Consider the following 24,700-nt stretch of genomic DNA (forward strand, 5'->3'; position numbering starts at 1 on the left):
TCTGCCCCTCGCTCACCGTCGGATGATGTCATGATGTCTGTTTGGTTTCTGTTCCTGTCCTTGGTAATGTCAGCCTGTCTTTTTGTTCCACGTCTTTGTCGGTCAGTCCTGTTGTTGGTTTTGTTGTACCATGACTTTCTTAAAAAAAAAAAAAAAATTTAAAAAAAATTTGTACCCATGTATAATGCGCACCCCAGATTTTAGGACAATAAATTAGTTACATTTTGCGCATTATACAAGGAAAAAAACGGTACTTTAAACCAGTGGTCCCCAACCACCGGGCCGCGGACCGGTACTGGTCCGTGAGTCACTTGGTACCGGGCCGCCAAGCTTCAACACATGGAGACCAAACATCCTGCAATAAAAGACAAACCTTAATCACTTCGGGTGTCATTGTCTCCGATTATGTCTAGATGGGACCGGCTCATTTCTGAGAAACAAACTCAGTGCTCCCACTAATTCAACGTAATGGTGAGTTTTATTTTTGTCATTTGTACTTGTTTTTATGTCAGTCGTATCATTTTATTTCATCGTATTTATATATTTATTATAAATGTATTATTTATTTATTTATTTATATAAATGTATTCTTTATTTATATAAATGCCGGTCCGCAAAAATATTTCTGACATGTAACCGGTCCGTGGCGCAAAAAAGGTTGGGGACCACTGCTTTAAACCGTTCAGTTCTTTTTTAAACGGAGTGTCAGAATCTGGTTCGAAACCGTTAACTTCAGCTAGTGTGAGTGTACGCTAGTGAAAATAAACGAGTTCCCGCGGTCTTAACAAAGACAGCAAAACTATTCCGAGTGATAACAAAAGCAACAATCTTAATAGGAAAGGAGAGCCGCTGAAACGGCCGCGATCGAGGAGATCCTGGGTCTCGACAAAGTAGTTACCCAACCCTCGGGTTTCTTTGATTTCAGCGGGACTGGTGTTCGGAAATGACGGAATCAATCTAACAATAGATTAGTTACCTGAACAGCGGTTAGACCCGGAACTAATCTTTCCGTACCGGCTTAAATCAATTCTCGTCTCCCCTACAGACTGCGTTACTGCAGAGGGGCTAAAGTACAGAATTTTACCCTTTAAACGGAGAGCCGGTCACTTACATCAGATACGTGCACGATTGACGAGCTCAATAGCTCACAGGTCATGACGTATTGACCCCAAACATTGCATGATGATAGTCCTATATGGGCTGGTGTAGATACACTTCTTACAATCCCATTTGAATGTTCCTCAGATGTTTTTATGAATTTGTTATGGTAAATATTAGCGTTTTAATTCAATTGCTTCCATGTCATGTTTTTTATTATATTAAATTACCATAAACTGCACCGCTGAGGCTATTTTAAATGTGCATGTCCGTAACACTTCTTTCATTTTGAAAACTGACAAAATTGCAACATGGTGAGGCATATTCAAAATTGCTATCTTTTATTTTTAAAAGCGGATGTGTTTACATGCTATCGCACTGTAATGCTTTCCCGTCACACTCTTTCACGGCGTTTACATGCTATCGCAATGCAATGCTTTCCCTTCGCTCTCTTTTACGGCGTTTCTGTTCTACAGTAATCCCTCGTTTATTGCAGATAATTGGTTCCAAAAACCACCCGCGACAAGTGTAATCAGCGAAAAATGGTCTGTACATTTTTTGTGTGTCAATAAATGTATATGAAATAGGGGTGTAACGATTCATCGATACACATCGATTAATCGAGATAATGCTTTACGATTTATTAGCATTGATGCTAAACGTAAACATCGATTTATATCGCCGTATTTGACATCGGACATTAGACGCAACTTTACTTTGAAATCCAGTTCATTGTTGCTTGCTTCCTCTTTCCGGGAGCAGTGCGCGGCGTTGTTGTGTTGGGAGCAGAGCACGCACGTGAAAGGGGAGTCGACAACTAGTACGCAGCTACTGGGCTGGTGCTATGGCTAGTGTCCAAAAAGCCGAGGAAATTTGCTCCCCTTTAGGCTTCAAGTCATTTGTTTGGAAGCACTTTGGATTCCAAAGAAAAGATGGCTCAACGGACAAGACACGTGCAGTTTGTAAATCCTGCCATGCGGTGATCAAATATTCAGGGAGCACAAATCTCGCCGCACATTTAAAGAAAAAACACGACATCAAAGTTGAGTGTTAAAATAAGCACTTTGTATACTACAATACTCCCTGTAATTTCCTAAATAAAGAGTTTGCAGTACCTTGTTGATTTTGCGTATGAATTGTTATAAATCAGGATATTGTTCTATATTCTTTATTTAAAAAAATATATATATCGATGGTAGAGCACTATATCGTGATATATCGTGAATGAATCGCAGCAGGCTTTAAGATATCGGCAAATATCGTATCATAGTTCTTTGTATCGATATGATATCGTATCGTGACAAAACCCGCGATTTACACCCCTATTCATTTCTCTTGTTAGGAGACCCACTTACATCGTCAATGATTCCTGTACCCTTGTAACATATGTACGCGAACGTAAAACAGGAAGTCGTATCGCCTGAAAACAGCCTTCAAAATAAATCACCCTACCTCAAATCAAAGCACGGCTGAATAACATAAATAACATGAAGAATTCTGTTTACATACTGTAAATATGTTTTTAGAACAACTTTTATTATTATAATTTTTTTATAACAAGGTACAAGTGTACATACTGTAAATATGTTTTTAGAACTCTTATTATTATGACAATCTTTCTATAAGAAGGTACAATGCTAAATGTGTTTTTAGAATTCTTATTATTATAAAAAAAATTTTTTATAAAGTTAAAGTTAAATGTTAAAGTCCCAATGATCGTCACACACACATCTGGGTGTGGTAAAATTTGTCCTCTGCATTTGACCCATCCCCGTGTGATTTTGATCCATCCCCTGGGGGAAAGGGGAGCAGTGAGCAGCAGTGGCGCCGCGCTCGGGAATCATTTGGTGATCTAACCAGAGGCGTAGACAAGCCGGTTAGGACTCCCTGTGCCCCGGTTGGAAAAAAAAAAAAAAAAAAAAAAAAAAAAAAAAAAAGAGCTTTTTCGATTCTTCATTTTCATGCCGTTTTTTTCTTTCGGTCTTGCGCGAATGTGCTTGCGCTATTCTATGTGCGCGATGTTATCCATTCACCGTTTGCCACCCGGACCCGGATGTTGTTTTAGCGATCAGCGAACAGCGTGGGAGATGTTCGATTTTTTTTCCTGTGGGCGTGTGCCCCTACTTGAAAAATTCCTGGCTACGCCTCTGGATCTAACCCCCTAATTCCAACCCTTAAAGCTGAGTGCCAAGCAGGGAGGCAATGGGTCCCATTTTTATAGTCTTTGGTATGACCCGGCCAGGGTTTGAACACACAACCTTCCAGTCTCAGGGCGGACACTATCACTAGCCCACTGAGCTGAGCTTGTACTAAAAAGGTACAAGTGTACACACTAGGGGTGTAACGATACATCGATACACATCGATTAATCGATATAATGCTCTACGATTTATTGGCATCGATGCTAAAGGTAAACATCGATTTATATCGCCGTGTTTGACCTCGGACATTAGACGCGACTTTATTTTGAAATCCAGTTCATTGTTGCTTGCTTCCTCTTTCCGGGAGCAGTGCGCCCGGCGTTGTTGTGTTGTGAGCAGAGCACGCACGTGAAAGGGGAGGCGACAACTAGTACGCAGCTCCTGGGCTGGTGCTATGGCTAGTGTCCAAAAAGACGAGGAAATTTGCTCCCCTTTAGGCTTCAAGTCATTCGTTTGGAAGCACTTTGGATTCCAAAGAAAAGATGGCTCAACGGACAAGACACGTGCAGTTTGTAAATCCTGCCATGCGGTGATCAAATATTCAGGGAGCACAAATATCGCCGCACATTTAAAGAAAAAACACGACATCAAAGTTCAGTGTTAAAGTAAGCAATTTGTATACTACAATACTCTTGTAATTTCCTAAATAAAGAGTTTGCAGTACCTTGTTGATTTTGCGTATGAATTGTTATAAATCAGGATATTGTTCTATATTTTTTATTAAAAAAAATATATATCGATCGTAGAGCACTATATCGCGATATATCGTGATTGAATCGCAGCAGGCTTTAAGATATCGGCAAATATTGTATCGTAGTTCTTTATATCGATATTATATCGTATCGTGACAAAACCCGCGATTTACACCCCTAGTACACACTGCAATTGTGTGGGCACTCCTTGCCTTCCGCTGGCGTGTGGGCAGGTTTCGTGCCATAATTCCTCAATTTGGAAGTTTTATTTTGACTTTTAAAAAAATATACATATATTTGGGGGGGGGGGGGTGAAATCCGGGATAAATGAACCGCGATGTACCGAGGGATTACTGTACAGTACTGCTCTTCCTTAGCTCTTTTTTACCGTAAAACCTATAACATGGGCACACTTTGTTTTCCCAAGAGCAGTTGGTTTGACCACGAGAAAATGAAAGACGGCTGGTTTGACCACAGTATGATTTTGTAGGATGTATTACTATTTTTAGCAAGGGTCGAGGGACTCTATGCACAAATCGGACGCACACGTAACCACATGCACAAACAAACCTCTATCCGATTTTGCACATCGGCTGATTTTCACCACAGCGGCGAGCGAGGTCCATTCTCTTCCCGGTTCGGGTTTTCCTCTCCGCGGTAGATCGTTGAAACGCTCATAACACAATTGAGCAATTTCATCAGCAGTCACCATGGCCTGTGAGTGAGTTTCAGTATCTTTAGATCGATGGGGAAATGCGTTTAAAAACTTACTGGTAGTCAGTTTCGCCGTTTCTTACTTTTTGACAAGGTATTTGCGCAGCCACAGAAAACAGGATAAAACTTTACTATTTCCGGGTCAGGTGAAGTCAGGATTTTCATGATAAAAGAAATCAAAAGAGTTGGAGGAAAACAAACAGATAACAGATAAGAAGTTAACATAATTTCCACATTTAAATCAAAGGCATCATGCTAACCTACAATAGATAAAGGCATAAAACAAAGGCTGTTTTTTGTTTGTTTTTCATTTTGTTTTTTCAGTTGCTCGTCATTAATTAATGTACACTGGTTAATTTAACACACCAGAGGGAATGGTCCAAAAACACTCAAGCATAATCGCTAGGAGTCATTGGGATATGATATTTCCTAAGAAACTCCTCATAGGTGAACAATAGTCCTTCGTTAGTAAATAATAAATAATAGACACTCTTGCCCCGCTTCCCTGGGTCCTCAATCCTGCCACGAAACCTGATAGCCAGAGAGACTGTGCTGTTACCGGGCACGTGAGAAGTATGTTGTTTCTGGTCTGTGGTTTGTAATAAGATACATTTTGTCAGACCAGCTGCCAAGACAACAGTTCTATCGTTTGTCTTTGATGATAAAGCTTTGATTATTTGTTTTTTTGCCCTATCTTTCAACGTTTCTGAACTGATATAAAAAAATGGTTTCTAAAATTAAAGATGTCTTTTATTATATCGAATGTGTTTGTGTTTGAATAAAAGTTTGGGAAAAAACGTTATGCCGACATTTGTTAATTTCGGGGACACCAACTCATAAAACAACGTAAAACACATATACATATTGTCATATAAAGCAGGGGTCCCCAAACTTTTTCCTGTGAGGGCCACATAACCTTTCCCTTCTCTGATGGCGGGCCGGTGTCAATTTGTAACAGAAAAAGTGTGACGATCGTAGGGGAGCTTAAAAAATTTATTGTTTTCCAGAAAGCCACACATAACCAAATAACGGTTATTTAATAACCCTTTCCAGGTTCTTTACAGAAAAAAAGTCAGGAAACAAATAATAACAATATTAATGAAATAAATAATAACTAAATAACCCTCTCTGAGTTCTTCACAGAGAAAACAGGAAATAAATACCGTTCTTTTCCGTGTATAGTGCGCAAAATTTAACTAATTTATTGTCCTAAAATCTGGGGTGCGCATTATACATGGGTACAAAAAAAAAAAAAAAAAAAATTTTTTTTTTTTAATTTTTTTATTTTTATTTTTTAAAGTCCCAATGATCGTCACACACGCAGGGAGGCAATGGGTCCCATTTTTATAGTCTTTGGTATGGTCTTAACTAGGCTGGATGTAATTTTTTTTGTTGGCGTTGATTTCTCCGACTGCCCGTAAACGCACCACCGCGCTTCGTGCGCGCACGGGACAGCAAACGAGCAGGTGATCGAGCAAGCCTTGTCTGATACGAGAGCATTGCGGTCGCATGGAGCGTGTTTGAAGTGAACAGCAGAGAAGAAAGGCAAAGCGTTGTGAAATAAAATGCACAGAACGGATGCGCAAGACACGTCAGCTATATAAAGAGCGAGAGTTGTTTTCTTCCTATTAGTTTCAATTCACAGTTTAATTAGCAGTTTCAATCAGCAAATAACAAAATGCGTATTACAGGTAATATTTTATTTCACAACACTTTGCCTTGTTCCTTTGGTCTCTGCTGTTCATCCTAAAACACAAATGCGCTCTTTAAGCAATGCGACAGTGAGCGCCCGGCGCGCTGCGGTTGCGCGACCGCACCAAATTAAGCTCCCTGCGCAGTGTGCACTGAGGTCCACTTAAATTTTAGAAAGTACATCAGGACTTTAAAAATATCTTCTAAATTTCAGCGACGGCTCTGTCACAATAATCGACCAGCCCGGTGCAGTTGGGCGGTCGGCGGCGCGCTACGGTTGAGCGTTCTCTCGCGCGCTCTCTCTCTCGCTCTCTCTCGCACACACGCAAACCGGATATCATACGGAGGCCGCCATTACAGATGCGCAGAACGGATGAGCAAGACACGTCAGCTATATAAAGAGCGAGAGTTCAGTTCTCTACCTAAATCCGTATTACAGGTAATATTTTATTTCACAACACTTTGCCTTGTTCCTTTCTTCTCTGCTGTTCACTTCAAACACGCTCCATGCGCACGGAGCGCGGTGGTGCGTTTACGGGCAGTCGGAGAAATCAACGCCAACAAAAAAAATTACATCCAGCCTAGTTAAGACCATACCAAAGACTATAAAAATGGGACCCATTGCCTCCCTGCGTGTGTGACGATCATTGGGACTTAAAAAAAAAAAAAAAAAAATTAATTTTTTTTTAAAAAAAATTCATAAAAATTGGGTGCGTATTATACATGGGTACAAGCTTTTTTCCAGCATCAGCATGCCATTTTTAGGGGTGCGTACTATACATGGGGGCGCACTATACACGGAAAAAAACGGTAATAACTAAATAACTCTCTCTGGGTTCTTCATAGAAAAAAAACCATGGAACATTAACTTTCTGTTGTGCCATGCACAATCTTAACAGATAAAAGTTCAGCTCAGTTGTCAGAGCAGAACCTCTCTGACACATATGAGCAGTCTCTTAAAGTTCTTGTGTTCCTTCCTTATAATCCTTTTGTAGGTTCCAGTAGGCTTGTAGACACCGCTGTCTTTTTTGTTAAAGTTTGATAGTGCGTCATAGTCTGGAGTAAAATTTGTTGTGGCAATTCTTAGGCGAGATCCGAGGTGTTGGTCCGTTTACCTCGATCTTTGACAGGTAGATGTTGACGTTCATGTGGCTGAACGTCACGTCGCGTACGTCGAGCCAAATTGGCCACTCTATTTTAAACGCTCGGCACTGTGTTCACCCTGCTTTACTTGGGCGACATTTTAACGGAAGGATTCCAGGGGAAGGTTTGTGGGTGGCTTTAGCGCAAAACTGCATCTGAAAGCTCAGCGCGCAAATTACAAGAATGCTGTCGTCACAGCCCACGCTCTAAATTCGGGACTGATACAAATAGAGTAGAGTGCACCGAGCTTTCTGACACGGCTTCCGGTAGTACCGGTTTTTTCCGTGTATAGTGCGCAAAATCTAACTAATTTATTGTCCTAAAATCTGGGGTGCGTATTATACATGGGTACAAAAAAATATATATATATTATTTTTTTTTTAATTTTTTTTTTTTTTTTTAAAGAAAGTCATGGAACAACAAAACCAACAACAGGACTGACCGACAAAGTCGTGGAACAAAAAGACAGGGTGACATTACCAAAGACAGGAACAGAATGACAGTAACACATGCAATGATCCAACGGTGAGCGAGGGGCAGACAGGACTTAAATACAAAACACGTTACATTGATTGAGGTGACACAGGAAGAGAGGGGCGACGCGAACAGAAACTATGGCAACCTAGACACATAGCAAAACTGGGGACGAGACATGACAAATCTCCCCCGAAATAAAACTCACCTTTCTTCTTGTTTGTTGTCAATCGCGCATCGCATTCAGCCATCCTGCCCAACACACTTAGTCAAAAAAATCCATAATTGACGACACATCGTTTGATGCGATGGTGCAATCCTTGATGGTGTGTTATTGTCAAATATTGTTTGTTTTTAATCTCCATCGCGGACCGGACGTCATACGGAGGCCGCCATTGCAGATGCGCAGAACGTATGCGCAAGACACGTCAGCTATATTAAGAGCGAGATATGTTTTCTTCCTATTAGTTTCAATTCACAGTTTAATTAGCAGTTTCAATCAGCAAATAACAAAATGCGTATTACAGGTAATATTTTATTTTACAACACTTTGCCTTGTTCCTTTCGTCTCTGCTGTTCACTTCAAACACGCTCCATACGACTGCAATGCTCTTGTATCAGACGCTCGCTCGATCACCTGCTAGTTTGCTGTCTGTCACAATGTACCCTACACAAATCCGAAACATTTGTTGCGGCTCCGAGTCACGACGAGGGGCAAGTTTTGGTTTCCAAGGGTGTTTTTATTCCTCTTCAACGTCTCTCCCATACAGAGCCGCCTCTTTCCCGTGCACGCACGGAGCGCGGTGGTGCGTTTACGGGCAGTCGGAGAAATCAACGCCAACAAAAAAAAATTACATCCAGCCTAGTTAAGACCATACCAAAGACTATAAAAATGGGACCCATTGCCTCTATTATTATTATTATTATTATTATTATTATTATTATTATTATTATTATTATTATTATTATTATTATTATTATTATTATTATTATTATTATTATTATTATTATTCATCACTCTTACTATTTATTGTTTGAATTTTTGCCTTCTTGTTTTATATTGTGTCGCTTACTTGTATGTCTATCGTGTAATATGTCTCGTCACCGTGGGATAAAGAAAACGTAATTTCGGTCTCTTTGTGTGTTGTGACATGTGGAGAGATTGACAATAAAGCTGACTTTGACTTCGACTTATTAAGTGTTGCACGATCGGACCAAATTAAGCTCCCTGCGCACTGAGGTCCACTTCAATTTTGGAAAGTACATCAGGACTTCAAAAATATTTTCTAAATTTCAGCGACAGCTCTGTCACAATAATGCGACCAGAGTGGTGCAGTTGCGCGGTGGGCGACGCGCTATGGTTGCGCGTTCGGCGGTGCGCTGCAGTTGCGCGATCGGACAAATATGCGCAAATGGTGCCACGGTAAAACGTAGTCATGACGGCCGGAGGAGCGCTCGCTCGCCTGAGTTTCCGCAGGAAGTACAGGCGGCGCTGGGCCTTCTTAGCCAGTGATGCGGTGTTGGTGGACCAGGAGAGATCCTCACTGATGTGCACCCCCAGGAACCTGGCGCTCCCCACTCTCTCCACCACAGCACCGTCGATGGTCAGCGGCAGGTGTTGGGTGTGACCCTTCCGGAAGTCAACAACAATCTCCTTGGTCTTGTCGACGTTCAGCAGGAGGTTGTTGTCCTTGCACCACGTGGTCAGAAGGTCAACCTCCAGCCTGTACTGAGTCTCGTCTCCCTTGGTGATGAGACCCACCAGAGTCGTGTCGTCAGCAAACTTCACTATGCGGTTGTTGCTGTAGGTTGCAGCGCAGTCATGCGTCAGGAGGGTGAAGAGCAGCGGACTGAGCACGCAGCCTTGGGGGGCCCCCGTGCTCAGCGTGATGCTGGCGGAGATTTTGTCGCCCACACGTACCACCTGTGGCCTCTGACAGAGGAAGTCCAGTAGCCAGTTGCAGAGGTAGGTACTGAGGCCCAGCTTGTCAAGTTTGCTGATGAGACGTTGTGGCACAATGGTGTTGAAGGCAGAACTGAAGTCCACAAACAGCAATCTCACATACGAGTCCCTCCTCTCCAGGTGGGTGAGGGCCGAGTGGAGGGCAGAGCAGATGGCATCCTCAGAGGACCGCTTGGCTCGGTACGCAAACTGGAAGGGGTCAATGGTGGGGGGGAGAACGGAACGGATGTGCTCCATGATGATGATGAGCGTAAGTGCCACGGGGCGGTAGTCATTGAAGCAGGACGGAGCAGGTTTCTTCGGTTGGTGGCCCCTGGTGTAGGTGTTGTATATAGAAAGAAATGTGTTAATTACCCGAGCCAATTATTATTATATATAATAATTTGGTGGGGGTTGTGTAGTTGTATTGTTTGATGTGTATGGGTTGTTTCCACTGGATGTTGTAAAAAAAAAAAAAAAAAAGCCGGATCTGTTTGTGTGTGTGTCATTGAACGATTAGTTTGAACGAATCTTTGGAGTGAACCGATTCTAAAGATTCAGTTCACGTAAAATAACTGAAATGCACATCACTAGTTTTGACTGAGTATAGTTGCCGTAATTAACGATCCAAGATGGCCGAACATCTGCGCATGCGCACCTTAGAACGCACTAGGGGCGCATAACGCGTCTTGACACTCAACTCCTAGTTTCAAGTAAATGTTGATAACAAACCAAGGTAAGTTGCTGCGTTTAAACTTGTCAGTTTAAATTACTGTAATCACCAGTTATTAAATAACTAAAGTATAGTTGTGAATTTGTCATTACGTTTGCCGTATAATTTGACTTGGGCTTCCGCTGGTTGTCATGCGGTTTGCCAAAGCTAACTATTATGCCACGTACTTTAGTTGACATGACGCAGTACAAAAATAGAAGCGTTGACTGGGTAACTGATGGCAGCACGGTGGTTAGTTAACCTGATAATGCTTCGGAGGCTATGTTGCGTTTGAAGCCATTTACGTTTGTTACTGATTGAAAGATACTATCGTCTAATAGCGACATTGAATTGACAGTAACTAATGAATGTTTGTGTTTGGAATCACCCCCTATCGAAAATCATGAAGTTGTCATAGGAAAATGTTAACACTTGTAGAGATTACTAAAATAATTTCCGATGGAAAAACATTGCGGCTCGGTGGGGCACTGGTTAGTTAGCACGACCGCCTCACAGTTAGGAGGGTGCGGGTTCGATTCCACCTCCAGCCCTCCCTTTGTGGAGTTTGTGTGCTCTCCCCGGCCCGCGTGGGTTTTCTCCGTGCACTTCGGTTTCCTCCCACATCCCAAAAACATGCTTGGTAGGCCGATTGAGCTCTCCAAATTGTCCTTAGGTGTGAGTGCGAGTGCAAATGGTTGTTCGTCTGTGTGTGCCCTGTGATTGGCTGGCGACCAGTTCAGGGTGTCCCCCGCCTACTGCCCGATGACTGCTGGGATAGGCTCACCGTGGGGACAAGCGGTACAGATAATGGATGGATGGATGGACATACAGTGGAGCCTCGGTTTTCGAACGTCCCGGTTCTCGAACAAATTGGTATTCGAATAAAAAAGTCGAGATTTTTTTGCTTCGGATGTCGGACAAAATTCGGTTGTTGAACCTCGCGAGATGATGCCAACTGACTCAGTTAGTTATTACGTTCTCGTTACTCTGAGGATTGCATCAACTCTAATTATGCCTCCAAAGGAAGCAAGTGGGAGCAGTAAAGCCATCCTAAAACACAAAGACGCTCCTAAAGCAATGCGACACTGAGCGCCCGGCGCGCTGTGGTTGCGCGATCGACCCAAATTAAGGTCCATTTCACTTACACTTTAACTGAACACTAAACTTCTTTTTGGACCTCGCTGATTCATTGACCTGCCGATTAAATCGGCCGATGCTAGCCGATGATCTAACCCAGACATGGGCAAACTACGGCCCAATACAATAATTTATTCAAGTTTGGCGGGCCGGATTAAAAGGCCCCGTGGGCCGGATGTGGCACCCTCATTGAATTTTTTTATTTTAGAAATGATTTCATATATAGGGCACACCGGAGTAAAAGGCGCATAAAATAGAAGCTATACTGCAACAAACTGAGGTTGACGAGGGTTGTGGTATGCATCCACTAGCCAATAACCAATGAGCCCTCTGTAAACAATCACGTTTCTCAAACTATCTCCTATAAAATGATCAGAACTGACTAAAGTTCGATCTAACACATTGGTACTGCTTACCTATGTTTCCCTTCCATATCGATCCGTAAATTTACTCGAAACATTAACAAAGCAGCGTATTTGGAAATGAAATAGCCTCGTGCGTATAGCAGCTATCATTATAGCATTAGCCACCCGCAAACTACCATGAGCTTCAGCTCGCAGACTCCCATGAGCCTCAGCAAAGTGTAAACAATCGCGTTTCTCAAACGATCTCCTCTAAAATAATCGGAACTGACTAAAGTTCGATCTAACACATTGGTCAAGTCAAGTCAAGTTTATTTGTATAGCCCTAAATCACAAGCAGTCTCAAAGGGCTTCACATAGACAGAAATTGACAATTATTCTCAAAGCATCCCCTGATCTTAAGCTCCCAAAAGGGCAAGGAAAAACTTAAAAACCCCTAGCAGGGGAAAATGAGAAACCTTGAGAAGGGACCACAGATGGAAGGATCCCCCTTTCAGGTTCACCAGGTTGAAATGGATGCAGAGAGGGCACAAATGATACAACATGAAAATCAATTAAATAAAAAGTGGATGTCCATGTCATAGCAGAGGGCTGCCGAAGGAGCCCTCAATTGTCCTGGCAGTGTCTTCGAGGAGGTTGAGCTGCAGTTCCCCCATCCTGATTTGGCCCACGAGAATCCAGATAGCCGCTGTCAGCATGGGTGCCACCTAACCACCTCCCCGGCCGGGGAGGGGGGAGGGAGGGGGTGGAGAGGGAGAGAAAACAAACTCCAGCCGAATCGGCCACTACAGGTTAGTTAAAGGCCATGTCATAGAAATGTGTCTTTAAACGTGTCTTAAATGTTTCTACTGAGGTAGCAGTCCTGATATCCATTGGTAGGGCATTCCAAAGCTCTGGAGCCCGAATAGAAAATGCTCTAGAGCCTGCAGACATTTTCTTGGCCCTCGGTGTCGCTAAAAGGGTAGCGTTTTGCGAACGAAGGTTACGAGACGGAACATAAGGAACAACTAGGTTGACGAGATATGAAGGCGCTAAGCCATGCAGCGATTTATAGGTTAATAGAAGAACCTTGAAGTCACATCTTAAATGGACCGGGAGCCAATGTAAGTTGGCTAGTATTGGGGTAATGTGATCAAATTTTCTTGTCCGAGAGAGCAGCCTTGCAGCGGCATTTTGTACTAACTGTAGACTTTTGATGCGGGACTTAGGAAGACCCGAAAAAAGTACATTACAGTAGTCCAGGCGCGACGTGACGAACGCATGTATAATAGTTTCCGCATCACCGGTCGAGAGGATCGGACGAATCTTTGCAATATTACGAAGGTGAAAAAACGCAATTCTGGTTATATTCTTAATGTGCTTTTGAAAGGAGAGAGTTTGGTCAAATATTACCCCGAGATTAGTTACAGTATCGCTTTGAGTGATAGTACGGTTTAGAGATGCACCGATCCGATATCTGGATCGGATATCGGCCCCGATATCAACAAAATAGATGGATCGGGTATCGGAAAATGCAGCCGATCTGTGAGCCGATACTTTCCTTAATCTATTGGGACGCGGGCTACGTCATACGTCAGCAGCTTGCTAAGCGGACGTCACACCCTGCGCGTTCGCTTCTCTTCGGGTTGCTAATGGGACGTCAAAGGCTGCGCGTTCGCTTCTCTCCCGAATGGGGGGGCTAATCGGATGTCAAACGCTGCGTGTTCGCTTCTCTTCCGGGGGGGTGTAATGGGACGTCAAACGCTTTGTGCGGCGGGCTCCATCTAGTGTGGAAACTGAGAAGCTGAGCTCAAGCTTCTTGTGCGGGCCATATTCAATTATGTTTTCAGAATTTGCTGCGGGCCAATAAAAACTGGACCGTTAGTTTGGACACCCCTAATTTAGAGCAAAGAACTGTGTAGTCTGCCTGATGCTATTGCCTTTGGTCTTTTCTGTTCCACATGTAGAGTTATGTAGCTTGTTACGTCAACCATAATATCGGATCGGTATCGGGTATCGACCGATACGCAAAGCCACGGCATCGGTATCGGTATCGAGACTGAAAAAGTCGGATCGGTGCATCTCTAGTACGGTTATCTATAGTTATAGCGGTTTCCTTGAATAAGTGTTGATAACGAGTTGGACCAATTATCAACATCTCAGTTTTATCTGGGTTAAGACGAAGGAAGTTGAGAGACATCCATTGCTTGATCTCCGTAAGGCACTTCTCAAGATTACAACAATCCCGCGGATCTGTCATCGATAACGGCATATATAATTGGGTGTCATCCGCATAGCATTGAAAACTAATATTATATTTACGTATTATGTCCCCAAGCGGAATCATATAAATATTAAAAAGAATTGGTCCGAGAACCGATCCCTGTGGGACACCACATGTAACATTATAGAGCTCCGAGGACGCATTGCCATGGACCACTCGGTGCGTCCTGTTTGATAGATAGGAATAGAACCAGCCTAGCGCTGACCCTGAAATACCAACACAACTTTTAAGACGCCCTAATAAAATATCGGTCTACAGTGTCGAAGGCAGCACTAAGATCGAGTAGTAACAGTACAGATGAAATGTTTGAATCCATAGCTATGAGGAGATCATTAGTCACTTTAGCAAGTGCTGTCTCAGTGGAATGATTAGCTCTAAAACCAGACTGAAAAGTGTCATATCGATTATTGGCGACCATGTAATCAATAAGCTGCTGCGCTACTACTTTTTCAACAAGTTTTGCTATGAATGGGAGGTTTGAAACTGGCCTATAATTACTGAGACAGTCCGGGTCAAGATTTGGTCGCTTAAGTAACGGTTTAATGATAGCGGTTTTAAAGGCTGTTGGCACTATCCCAGAGGAGACAGACAGATTGATTATATTTAAGACGGACGGTCCTAAAATTTGAAATAATTCTTTAAGTAGTTTGGCTGGAAGAGGGTCGAGTAAACATGTAGTTTGTTTAGCCGCACTAACCAATTGTGTAAGCCTTTCAAGAGACACGCTTTTAAAAGTTGAGAGGGTTGTTGCATGATCATCAGCGTTGGTAAACGGCGGGCTCGACCGAGCGATTGGAATGGTATTCTTGATCTCATCCCTAATGGATTCAATCTTTTGAGCAAAAAATTTCATGAACTCGTCAGCTGAGTGGAAGGAACTATCGGGGGTCGGCTGGCGCAGAGTCAGCTTTGCCACTGTATCAAATAGGTGTTTCGGATTGTTTTTATTGAGATTAATAACTTGCGAAAAATATCGAGTTTTTGCTAAGATAAGCGCATCTTTATATTTCAGGAGACTATCCTGCCATGCCTGATGGAAAACCTCAAGTTTGGTTAGACGCCATCTGCGCTCATGCTTTCTACATAATTGCTTAAGCGTACGCGTTTCATCTGTGAACCACGGAGTAGGCACTCTACGGCGAGTTTTCAGACGTAACGGCGCCACAGAGTCAATGGCATTTAACAATGTCGCATTGAATTCATTTGTAAGATTATCAATAGAGCCGGCGTATGTGAGAAAATTAGTGGTTGCCGGCGACAGTATTTCAGATAGCGCAGTTGCAGTCATGGAGTTGAAATGACGGCTCCTATAATGCTGATTGCTCTCTTGTCTTTGACAAGGAACTAGAATTTCAAACTTTATTAAGTAATGATCAGACAAAACAGTAGTGTATGGCAGTACTGCTATATTTGAGGTTGCAAGTCCTCGGGATAATACCAGATCTATGGTATTTCCATTCTTATGCGTTGCTGCCTGTACAGCTTGCGTAAAACCAAAGGTATCAGTTAAAGTCTGAAACGCCGAAGTAAGTGGCTCTGACGGTAAATTCATGTGGATGTTGAAATCGCCCATGATAATTATATTATCCGCATTGGTTACTAGATCAGCCACAAATTCTGAAAATTCATCCAGGAAGCCAGAGTAAGCCCCGGGTGGACGGTAAATAACAACAAGATAAAATGACGGTAAAGCGGTGGATCGGACAATGAGAACCTCAAATGTTTTAAATACGTTGATCGAACGAGGCCTAAAACTAAGCTCGGAATTCGAGATGAGGGCGACACCCCCACCCTTTTTTCGAGGACGCGCCACATGCGAGCTCACAAAATTTGGAGGCGAGGCCTCATTAAGCGGCATCAGTTCATTAGGTTTTAACCAGGTCTCGCAGAGACCAAAAGCGTTTAGATTATGTTCTGTGATGAGATCATTAACGAGAATGGCTTTCGTATGAAGCGATCTAATATTCATAAAACCAAGTTTAAGTGTAATTGGTCGATCCGGGTGCGTATTTATCGAAGGATATTTACCGTTTTTTTCCGTGTATAGTGCGCCCCCATGTATAGTACACACCCCTAAAAATGGCTTGCTGATGCTGGAAAAAAGCTTGTACCCATGTATAATACGCACCCAATTTTTATGAATTTTTAAAAAAAAAAAAATTAATTAATTAATTTTTTTTTTTTTAAGTCCCAATGATCGTCACACACGCAGGGAGGCAATGGGTCCCATTTTTATAGTCTTTGGTATGGTCTTAACTAGGCTGGATGTAATTTTTTTTGTTGGCGTTGATTTCTCCGACTGCCCGTAAACGCACCACCGCGCTCCGTGCGCGCACGGGACAGCAAACGAGCAGGTGATCGAGCAAGCGTCTGATACGAGAGCATTGCGGTCGCATGGAGCGTGTTTGAAGTGAACAGCAGAGACGAAAGGAACAAGGCAAAGTGTTGTGAAATAAAATATTACCTGTAATACGGATTTAGGTAGAGAACTGAACTCTCACTCTTTATATAGCTGACGTGTCTTGCGCATCCGTTCTGCGCATCTGTAATGGCGGCCTCCGTATGATATCCGGTTTGCGTGTGTGCGCGTGTGCGAGAGCGAGAGAGAGAGAGAGTGCGAGAGAGAACTCTCAACCGTAGCACGCCGCCGACCGCCCAACTGCACCGCGCTGGTAGCATTATTGTGACAGAGCCGTCGCTGAAATTTAGAAGATATTTTTAAAGTCCTGATGTACTTTCTAAAATTTAAGTGGACCTCAGTGCGCACTGCGCAGGGAACTTAATTTGGTGCGGTCGCGCAACCGCAGCGCGCCGGGCGCTCACTGTCGCATTGCTTAAAGAGCGCCTTTGTGTTTTAGGATGAACAGCAGAGACCAAAGGAACAAGGCAAAGTGTTGTGAAATAAAATTTTACCTGTAATACCCATTTTGTTATTTGCTGATTGAAACTGCTAATTAAACTGTGAATTGAAACTAATAGGAAGAAAACAACTCTCGCTCTTAATATAGCTGACGTGTCTTGCGCATCTGTTCTGCGCATCTGTAATGGCGGCCTCCGTATGACGTCCGGTCCGCGATGGAGATTAAAAACAAACAATATTTGACAATAACACAGCCTCAAGGATTGCACCATCGCATCAAACGATGTGTCGTCAATTATGTATTTTACTGACTAAGTGTGTTGGGCAGGATGGGTGAATACGATGTGCGATTGACAACAAACAAGAAGAAAGGTGATTTCAAGTTTTATTTCGAGGGAGATTTGTCATGTCTCGTCCCCAGTTTTGCTATGTGTCTAGGTTGCCATAGTTTCTGTTCGCGTCGCCCCTCTCTTCCTGTGTCACCTCAATCGATGTAACGTGTTTTGTATTTAAGTCCTGTCTGCCCCTCGCTCACCGTTGGATCATTGCATGTGTTACTGTCATTCTGTTCCTGTCTTTGGTAATGTCACCCTGTCTTTTTGTTCCACGACTTTGTCGGTCAGTCCTGTTGTTGGTTTTGTTGTACCATGACTTTCTTTAAAAAAAAAAAAAAAAAAAAAAAAAAAAAAAAATTAAATTTTTTTTTTCTTTGTACCCATGTATAATACGCACCCCAGATTTTAGGACAATAAATTAGGTAAATTTCGCGCACTATACACGGAAAAAAACGGTATACGAAATGCAAGTAAGATTGTGTTCTCTAGGCCTGACATCACCTCTCAAATGTTTGTTAGCGCGGTGGGATGATACGACCGTGGGAATCTGATAGTAAATATTTGTTACACGTGTAGAATTATCTGAAACCGGCACCGTTTCCTCAGCAAAACCGGTCGGGGTGGAGTGATTGGATTTGTCTACTACCCCAGTAGAAAGTGCGTTTGTGTGTACTGTAGCACTATTCAAACTATCACGCTCTAGTCTACACAAGGAGCTATGTGCATGCTGGGAGTCTAGCCTAGCGCTAGTTAACTTTATCTTAACAGACTCCAAACCCATCCTGACAGGTGGTCTAATCACCTGTGACCTGGCCTGCTCTAAAGTGACCTGTCATGTGTGGCTCAAACAGTAATCTATATTCCTAGAAAGAGTGAAGGCGCCTTCACGGTTAGGGTGAAGGCCGTCCTTCCTCAGCAGGTCGGGGCGGCCCCAGAAGGAAGGCCAGTTATCTATAAAATACAGTCCCTGCTTCTTACAGAACCCAGCCATCCATCGATTAAGGGAGACTAATCTACTAATCCTCTCATCAGTGCCTCTCCCAGGCAGGGGGCCAGAGACAAATACTCGATGCCGACTCATCTTTCTAGCGAGATCACAAGTCCTCGCTATGTTTCTCTTTGTGATCTCCGACTGCCTCATCCTAACATCATTGGAGCCGACGTGTATCACTATGTCCGAGTAGCTAGTGTTGATGGAACTACGCTGTTGACTAGACCTATTGCGAGTCAGCTCCCTAAGATTAGCTTCTATGTCGGGTGCTCTGCCCCCAGGAATACACATTACCGTGGCTGGATTTTTAAGCGTAATATTTCGGGTAATGGAGTCACCTATGACCAAAGTGCGAGGGCCAGTAGACCGAGATGATTTTGGACGGCTATGCGTCTTACCTGGCTCATCGCGATTAGCAAGCCGCTTGGGGCTAATGCTAACTGGGCTAGCGGGCTGACTACAGCCCGCGTCTGTATCCGCCACATCTACAGTTATCGCGCAATTCTGCTCTAACTGGCGGACACGTCCCTCTAGCAGGGACAACCTCTCTAAGAGAAGGGTGCAGTTGGTGCACGAAGCCACACAAACCTCTCGATCCGCAGCCATACTTTGTGTCCGATGATCGACGGCAGACAAACGGCCACGAAGCCTCCGCTCTCCCAGGCACTCCAACTCATTAGCATTAGCCACCCGCAAACTACCATGAGCTTCAGCTCGCAGACTCCCATGAGCCTCAGCAAAGTGTAAACAATCGCGTTTCTCGAACGATCTCCTCTAAAATAATCGGAACTGACTAAAGTTCGATCTAACACATTGATACTGCTTACCTATGTTTCCCTGACATATCGATCAGTGAATTTACTTGAAAAATCAACGAAGCAGCCTATTTTGAAATGAAATAGCCTCACGGGTACAACAGCTATTCAGTGACGCCCCCTGACCACTGTTGCCGTAATGCTGGGAAGCGATGCGACCTTGTAATTTACTAGTCATACTAAAATGTCCTAAAACATTTTGGCAGAGCACTGTGTACAACCAGTATGGATCAACAAATTCATCAATTGATCCGTATATAAAACGCACCGGATTATAAGGCGCACTGTCGGCTTTTGAGAAAATTTTTGGTTTTTGGTGCGCCTTATAGTCCGGAAAATACGGCGATACGGACCCGGGGCACTCCGCGCTCTATTTCCATCAGTGCCGAATTTCGAGTGTGGGCTGTGACGTCAGCATCCTCGTAATTTGCGCGCTGCGCTTTCAGATACAGTTTTACACTAATTCCACCCACAAACGTTCCCCTGGAATCCTTCCATTAAAATGAGTGGCCAGAGGAAAAGAAAGGTGGACACTGAGTCCCGAGTGTTTAAAAAAACAGAGTGGACAATTTGGCTCGACCTACGTGTGTGAGCAGACATTCAGCCACATGAACGTCAACAAAGACGTCACAGATCTAGGTTAACGGACCGACACCTCGGCTCTATCCTAAGAATTACCACAACAAATATTACTCCAGACCATGATGCACTTGCAAAAAAGGTAAACCAACAATACTATTGATTTCTTTATTACTTTATTTAGACGTATTCTTTCACTGATTCTTCCAGATGATGTATTTGGTCAGAATGTTTGCCGTTTGATGTGATATCGCCTCATTAGATAAACATATTTCATAAATCTGACCTGCAGACACTGAAGTGATGGAAACTATTATTCATAATAACAGTGTCGTATTTAATGACAATCACTGATGGTAGTTTTTTGGTGAAATATTTTTTTAATGCTGTTAATAAATGCATTTGTTTTCAAAAACCTTTTTTTGAATATCCATGCTTTCTGACCTACTAAAAGTACAAAACTTTTATGCAATGACCTTTACATGTCATTTCTATTACTTCACACAAACACTACATCCATCTGCTCCTGGTTTGGCCACCCGGTCAAAATTTAGAACCCAATTCGGCCCGCCAGTCAAAAAGTTTGCCCACTCCTGATCTACCCAAAACGTATTCATTTTCCCTGAGTGTTTTCAATCGTCAGACTTATATTTTGTTTCATTCAGTATATTTTCAGCACACAGTGCTTAAGTTCATTTTCATCATGTCATCAGCTTTCAGTCTTCTTTCTAAGTTAGGGGTGTCCAAACTACGGCCTGCGGTCCAGTTTTTATTGGCCCGCAGCAAACCTTGAAAACATAATTGAATATGGCCCGCACAAGAAGCTTGAGCTCAACTCTTTTGCACTTCTCAGTTTCAACACTAGATGGAGCCCGCCACACAAATAAAATCAAGTAAAGACATTTTTTTTACCGCGAGTCCCCAGAAAACGCTGCCCCCCCCACCCCCCCCCCGTAAGAGACGCGCAGCGTTTGACGTCCCATTAGCAAGGAAGAGACGCGAACACGCAGCGTCTGACGTCCCATTAGCACCCCCCCGCCCCCCGAAAGAGAAGCGAACGCGCAGCGTTTGATGTCCCAGTAGCACACACACACACACACACACACACACACACACACACACACACACACACCCCCGAAAGAGAAGCGAACGCGCAGCGTTTGATGTCCCGGTAGCAACCCCGGGAAGAGAAGCGGAAAAAAAAATTGGCCCCCGGGCCCCTTCACGTTACTAAATCTGGCCCTCCTTGCAAAAAGTTTGGACACCCCTGTTCTAACTCTTTTCAAACCCAAACACTAGCAGTATTCGGGTTTTTAAAAGCCATGTAAACGCACACAAGTAATACTTTTAAGGTCTTCTTCAGGTTTTTAGAAACGTTCGCAGGCTGAGAGGCGATTGGTTGATATCTGAGCCCTGAGCACTTCATTCTCAGGCAACACGTGGCAAAATGTTTTTCTAAGGAGTTGAATGAACATGGAAAATAATGACATTTTATTATTCATTATAGACATAATATTAAGTCCTTACTGCTGAAAATTGCAAAAATTGTAAAGTACCCCTTTAACTTGAATATGGACTGCATGTAGTAAATGTACAGTGGTACCTTGAATTATGAACGCCTATACTTATGAACACTTGGAGATACGAACCGGAGCCTCGTGTTTTTTTTTTTTTTTTCCATCTACCGTATTTTTCGGACTAAAGGTTTCTCGGGAATATAGGTCGGATTAGCCATAAAATGCACAATAACGTGTGTACTGATCTCCCTGTGCGTTATGTACTTCGTGTACGTTGTCACAGTTCATCAGCCAGCCAAACTCATGTATAGAACACTTGAGCCAGGATTCAGAGCGTCTTGCTCCCTTTATTTCTGTTCAGTGTTAAACACGAGTGAAACTGCAAGTAAAACAACAAACAGTTTCTTCTATGAATATTCTTATCTTATAAACAATAATAAAGTTATCCAATAAACAATGATAACTTACAGCCGTTGATTCCGTGAGGATAAGGAGAGGAGAAAGATTCGTTTAGATGACACAAGTAATACTAACGTCTCAACTCATCAGTTGTCAAGTCGCTTCAACAAAAACATGCGCAGCTTCCGGTGCATTTCAAAATACATTTCCGGTTTGCTTCCGAACGACAAATAAGCATTGTGTATGCTTCTTTTCATAGAAAACATTTCTTACGTCATGAAAGCAATTCTGAGGGCAGAACAACGTGAAAAAAACATATACTAAGTCGCTCCGGAGTATAAGTCGCATTTTAGGGGAAATTTATTCGACAAAATCCAACACCAAGACCAGACATGAACGAGCAACAACAGGCTAAACAATAGGTATGCTAACGTAAGATAAATACAAACGAAGAGCTGAGAACGGGCCTGATGTAACATTCAGAGTTATTCAAATAACTATAACATAAATAACACGTTTGTAAAACCATCTGTGTCACTCCAATTTATTATTACTCCACTAACCTTTGAGACTACTTTCCTTTTTCTCAGTCCACTTTTAATCCGCCTTTTCCATGAGAAGGACCACTTCAGAAATGGCCGCAGGTAAGTCTTTGAAATGCCTTGGGAGGATGTTTTCACCTCAACCTTCCGGGCCCTTCCATCGCTGCTCTCGGAGGTGGATATGACCATAGCCTTCGGCCACTCATTCCTTGACACTTGAGTTTGCTTTAGCAGCACAATGTCCCCTGGTTGAAGGTCGCGGCGTGTCCTGTGCCATTTACGTCTTGGATGGAGAGTGCTCAGGTACTCACTTCTCCAACGGTTCCAGAATTTGTTCGCCAGCGCCTGCACTTGCCTCCACTGGCCTCTCAGAAGGTCTTTCCCCGCAAACTCGCCCGGAGGAGCAAGCAGGCCTAGCTTTTGTGTCAGTAGCAGCCTGCCTTTGATGGTCACTGGGGCGGCCAGACCCAGCGGGTTGAAGACGCTGTTTGTTAGAGTGGTGCTCACTTATTTTGCAAGAACCACTCGGAGACAAGTTAGTCGTTTTAGACACCTGCAGGCGGAGAGTTCACTCGTCGCTGTGCTTACAGCGATGGTCGAATGAAGTCTGACTCTCCCTTCCCACAAGAGCATCTTTATTAAGAAGAAAAGGGTGGGGGTGACAGTAGACTGAATAAACAAGTTAAAGCTCTTGACCGCTAGATAAACAGAGCAGGGGATGTTTTACGACATTTTTTAGGATGGGACAGAGCTAGGTGGTTTATTACCGGTTACATACCAACGTAAGCATAAAACTAATCTACCTAAGTTATTTATTACCGGTTACATACATTCCAACATAATCATAGATCAAGATAGTTTGGAAAACCCTGACATATCCCTCCTGTTTTATCATATGATTATGTGAACCCGATAATTTAAACACAAGGAAGAAAATACAAAGAAGAAGAACAAAAACAATAATAAAAAAAAAGATCAATAAAAAACTGAGACGACAGCAGACGGGTTGTCAAAAACAACAACCAATGATAGCAACAACTTCCAGTGAAGATGAGTTTTTTCCCCCAATACTCCAGTTCAAACTTATTGTGTGATCTAAAAACCTGCTGGCCAATGTTAATATGCAGGAAAAGTCTCACACGGTCCCTCTGCCTTAGGCGACCAGAATGCTATCAATAAAAAAATATACCGTATTTTCCGCCCTGTAAGGCGCACCGGGGTATAAGGCGCACCTTCAATGAACGGCCCATTTTAAAACTTTGTCCATATATAAGGCGCACCGGCCTATAAGGCGCATAAAATAGAAGCTTTACTGCAACAAACTGAGGTTGACTAGGGTTGCGGTCTGCACCCACTAGCCAATAACCAACGAGCCCTCTGTAAACAATCGCGTTTCTCAAACAATCTCCTATAAAATGATTGGAACTGACTAAAGTTCAATCTAACGCATTGGTACTACTTACCTATGTTTCCCTTCCATATCGATCCATAGATTTACTCGAAACATTAACAGCGCGGCCTATTTTGACATGAAATAGCCTCGCGCGTATAGCAGCTATCGTTATAGCATTAGCCATCCGCGATTTCCTATGAGCCTCAGCAAAGTGTAAACAATCGCGTCTCTCAAACGAGCTCCTATAAAATGATCAGAACTGACTAAAGTTCGATCTAACGCATTGGTACTACTTACCTATGTTTCCCTTCCATATCGATCCGTAGAATTACTCGAAACATTAACAGAGCAGCCTATTTTGACATGAAATAGCCTCGCGCGTATAGCAGCTATCGTTATAGCATTAGCCATCCGCAATTTCCTAAGAGCCTCAGCTCGCAATCTCCCATGAGCCTCAGCAAAGTGTAAACAATCGCGTCTCTCAAACGAGTGCCTATAAAATGATCAGAACTGACCAAAGTTCGATCTAACGCATTGGTACTACTTACCTATGATTCCCTTCCATATCAATCCGTAGAATTACTCGAAACATGAACAGAGCAGCCTATTTTGACATGAAATAGCCTCGCGCGTATAGCAGCTATCGTTATAGCATTAGCCATCCGCAAAAACCAATGACCCTCATCTTGCAATCTCCCATGAGCCTCAGCAAAGTGTAAACAAACAATCGCGTCACTCAAACGAGCTCCTATAAAATGATCAGAACTGACCAAAGTTCGATCTAACGCATTGGTACTACTTACCTACGATTCCCTTCCATATCAATCCGTAGAATTACT

General features: G+C 43.0%; 2 protein-coding genes across 19 annotated transcripts in view; one reads left to right on the top strand and one right to left on the bottom strand.

Annotated features, from left to right (window-relative positions):
• adat1 (adenosine deaminase tRNA specific 1) overlaps nucleotides 1-5,239 on the bottom strand; it is a 49,390-nt gene extending 44,151 nt beyond the window's left edge. For 4 of the 8 annotated variants that reach the window (XR_009715048.1, XM_061284296.1, XM_061284301.1 and 1 more), the window contains exons 1-2: nucleotides 4,789-4,940; nucleotides 4,562-4,706 (exon numbers count right to left, since the gene is read on the bottom strand). Coding sequence is in view for 7 of the 8 variants with exons in the window: in XM_061284296.1 (XP_061140280.1) it covers nucleotides 4,562-4,703 (142 nt within the window). In the remaining variant the exon portion in view is untranslated. Of the gene's footprint in view, nucleotides 1-16; nucleotides 139-254; nucleotides 356-4,561; nucleotides 4,707-4,788 lie in introns of those variants that run through there. The other 4 variants (XM_061284298.1, XM_061284297.1, XM_061284302.1 and 1 more) reach the window with 4 other exon arrangements.
• The window catches only part of ciapin1 (cytokine induced apoptosis inhibitor 1), a 144,595-nt gene that overhangs the window by 16,296 nt on the left and 103,599 nt on the right, over nucleotides 1-24,700 (top strand). For 6 of the 11 annotated variants that reach the window (XR_009715051.1, XR_009715050.1, XM_061284309.1 and 3 more), the window contains exon 1: nucleotides 10,537-10,692. The exons of 1 other annotated variant lie outside the window; for it this stretch is intronic. Coding sequence is in view for 1 of the 10 variants with exons in the window: in XM_061284310.1 (XP_061140294.1) it covers nucleotides 10,674-10,692 (19 nt within the window). In the remaining 9 variants the exon portion in view is untranslated. Of the gene's footprint in view, nucleotides 1-10,536; nucleotides 10,693-12,751; nucleotides 12,959-24,700 lie in introns of those variants that run through there. 4 more of the 11 variants (XM_061284304.1, XM_061284305.1, XM_061284310.1 and 1 more) reach the window with 4 other exon arrangements.

The sequence above is a fragment of the Syngnathus typhle genome, linkage group LG7 (assembly GCF_033458585.1).
Source record: "Syngnathus typhle isolate RoL2023-S1 ecotype Sweden linkage group LG7, RoL_Styp_1.0, whole genome shotgun sequence".
Taxonomy (NCBI): domain Eukaryota; kingdom Metazoa; phylum Chordata; class Actinopteri; order Syngnathiformes; family Syngnathidae; genus Syngnathus; species Syngnathus typhle.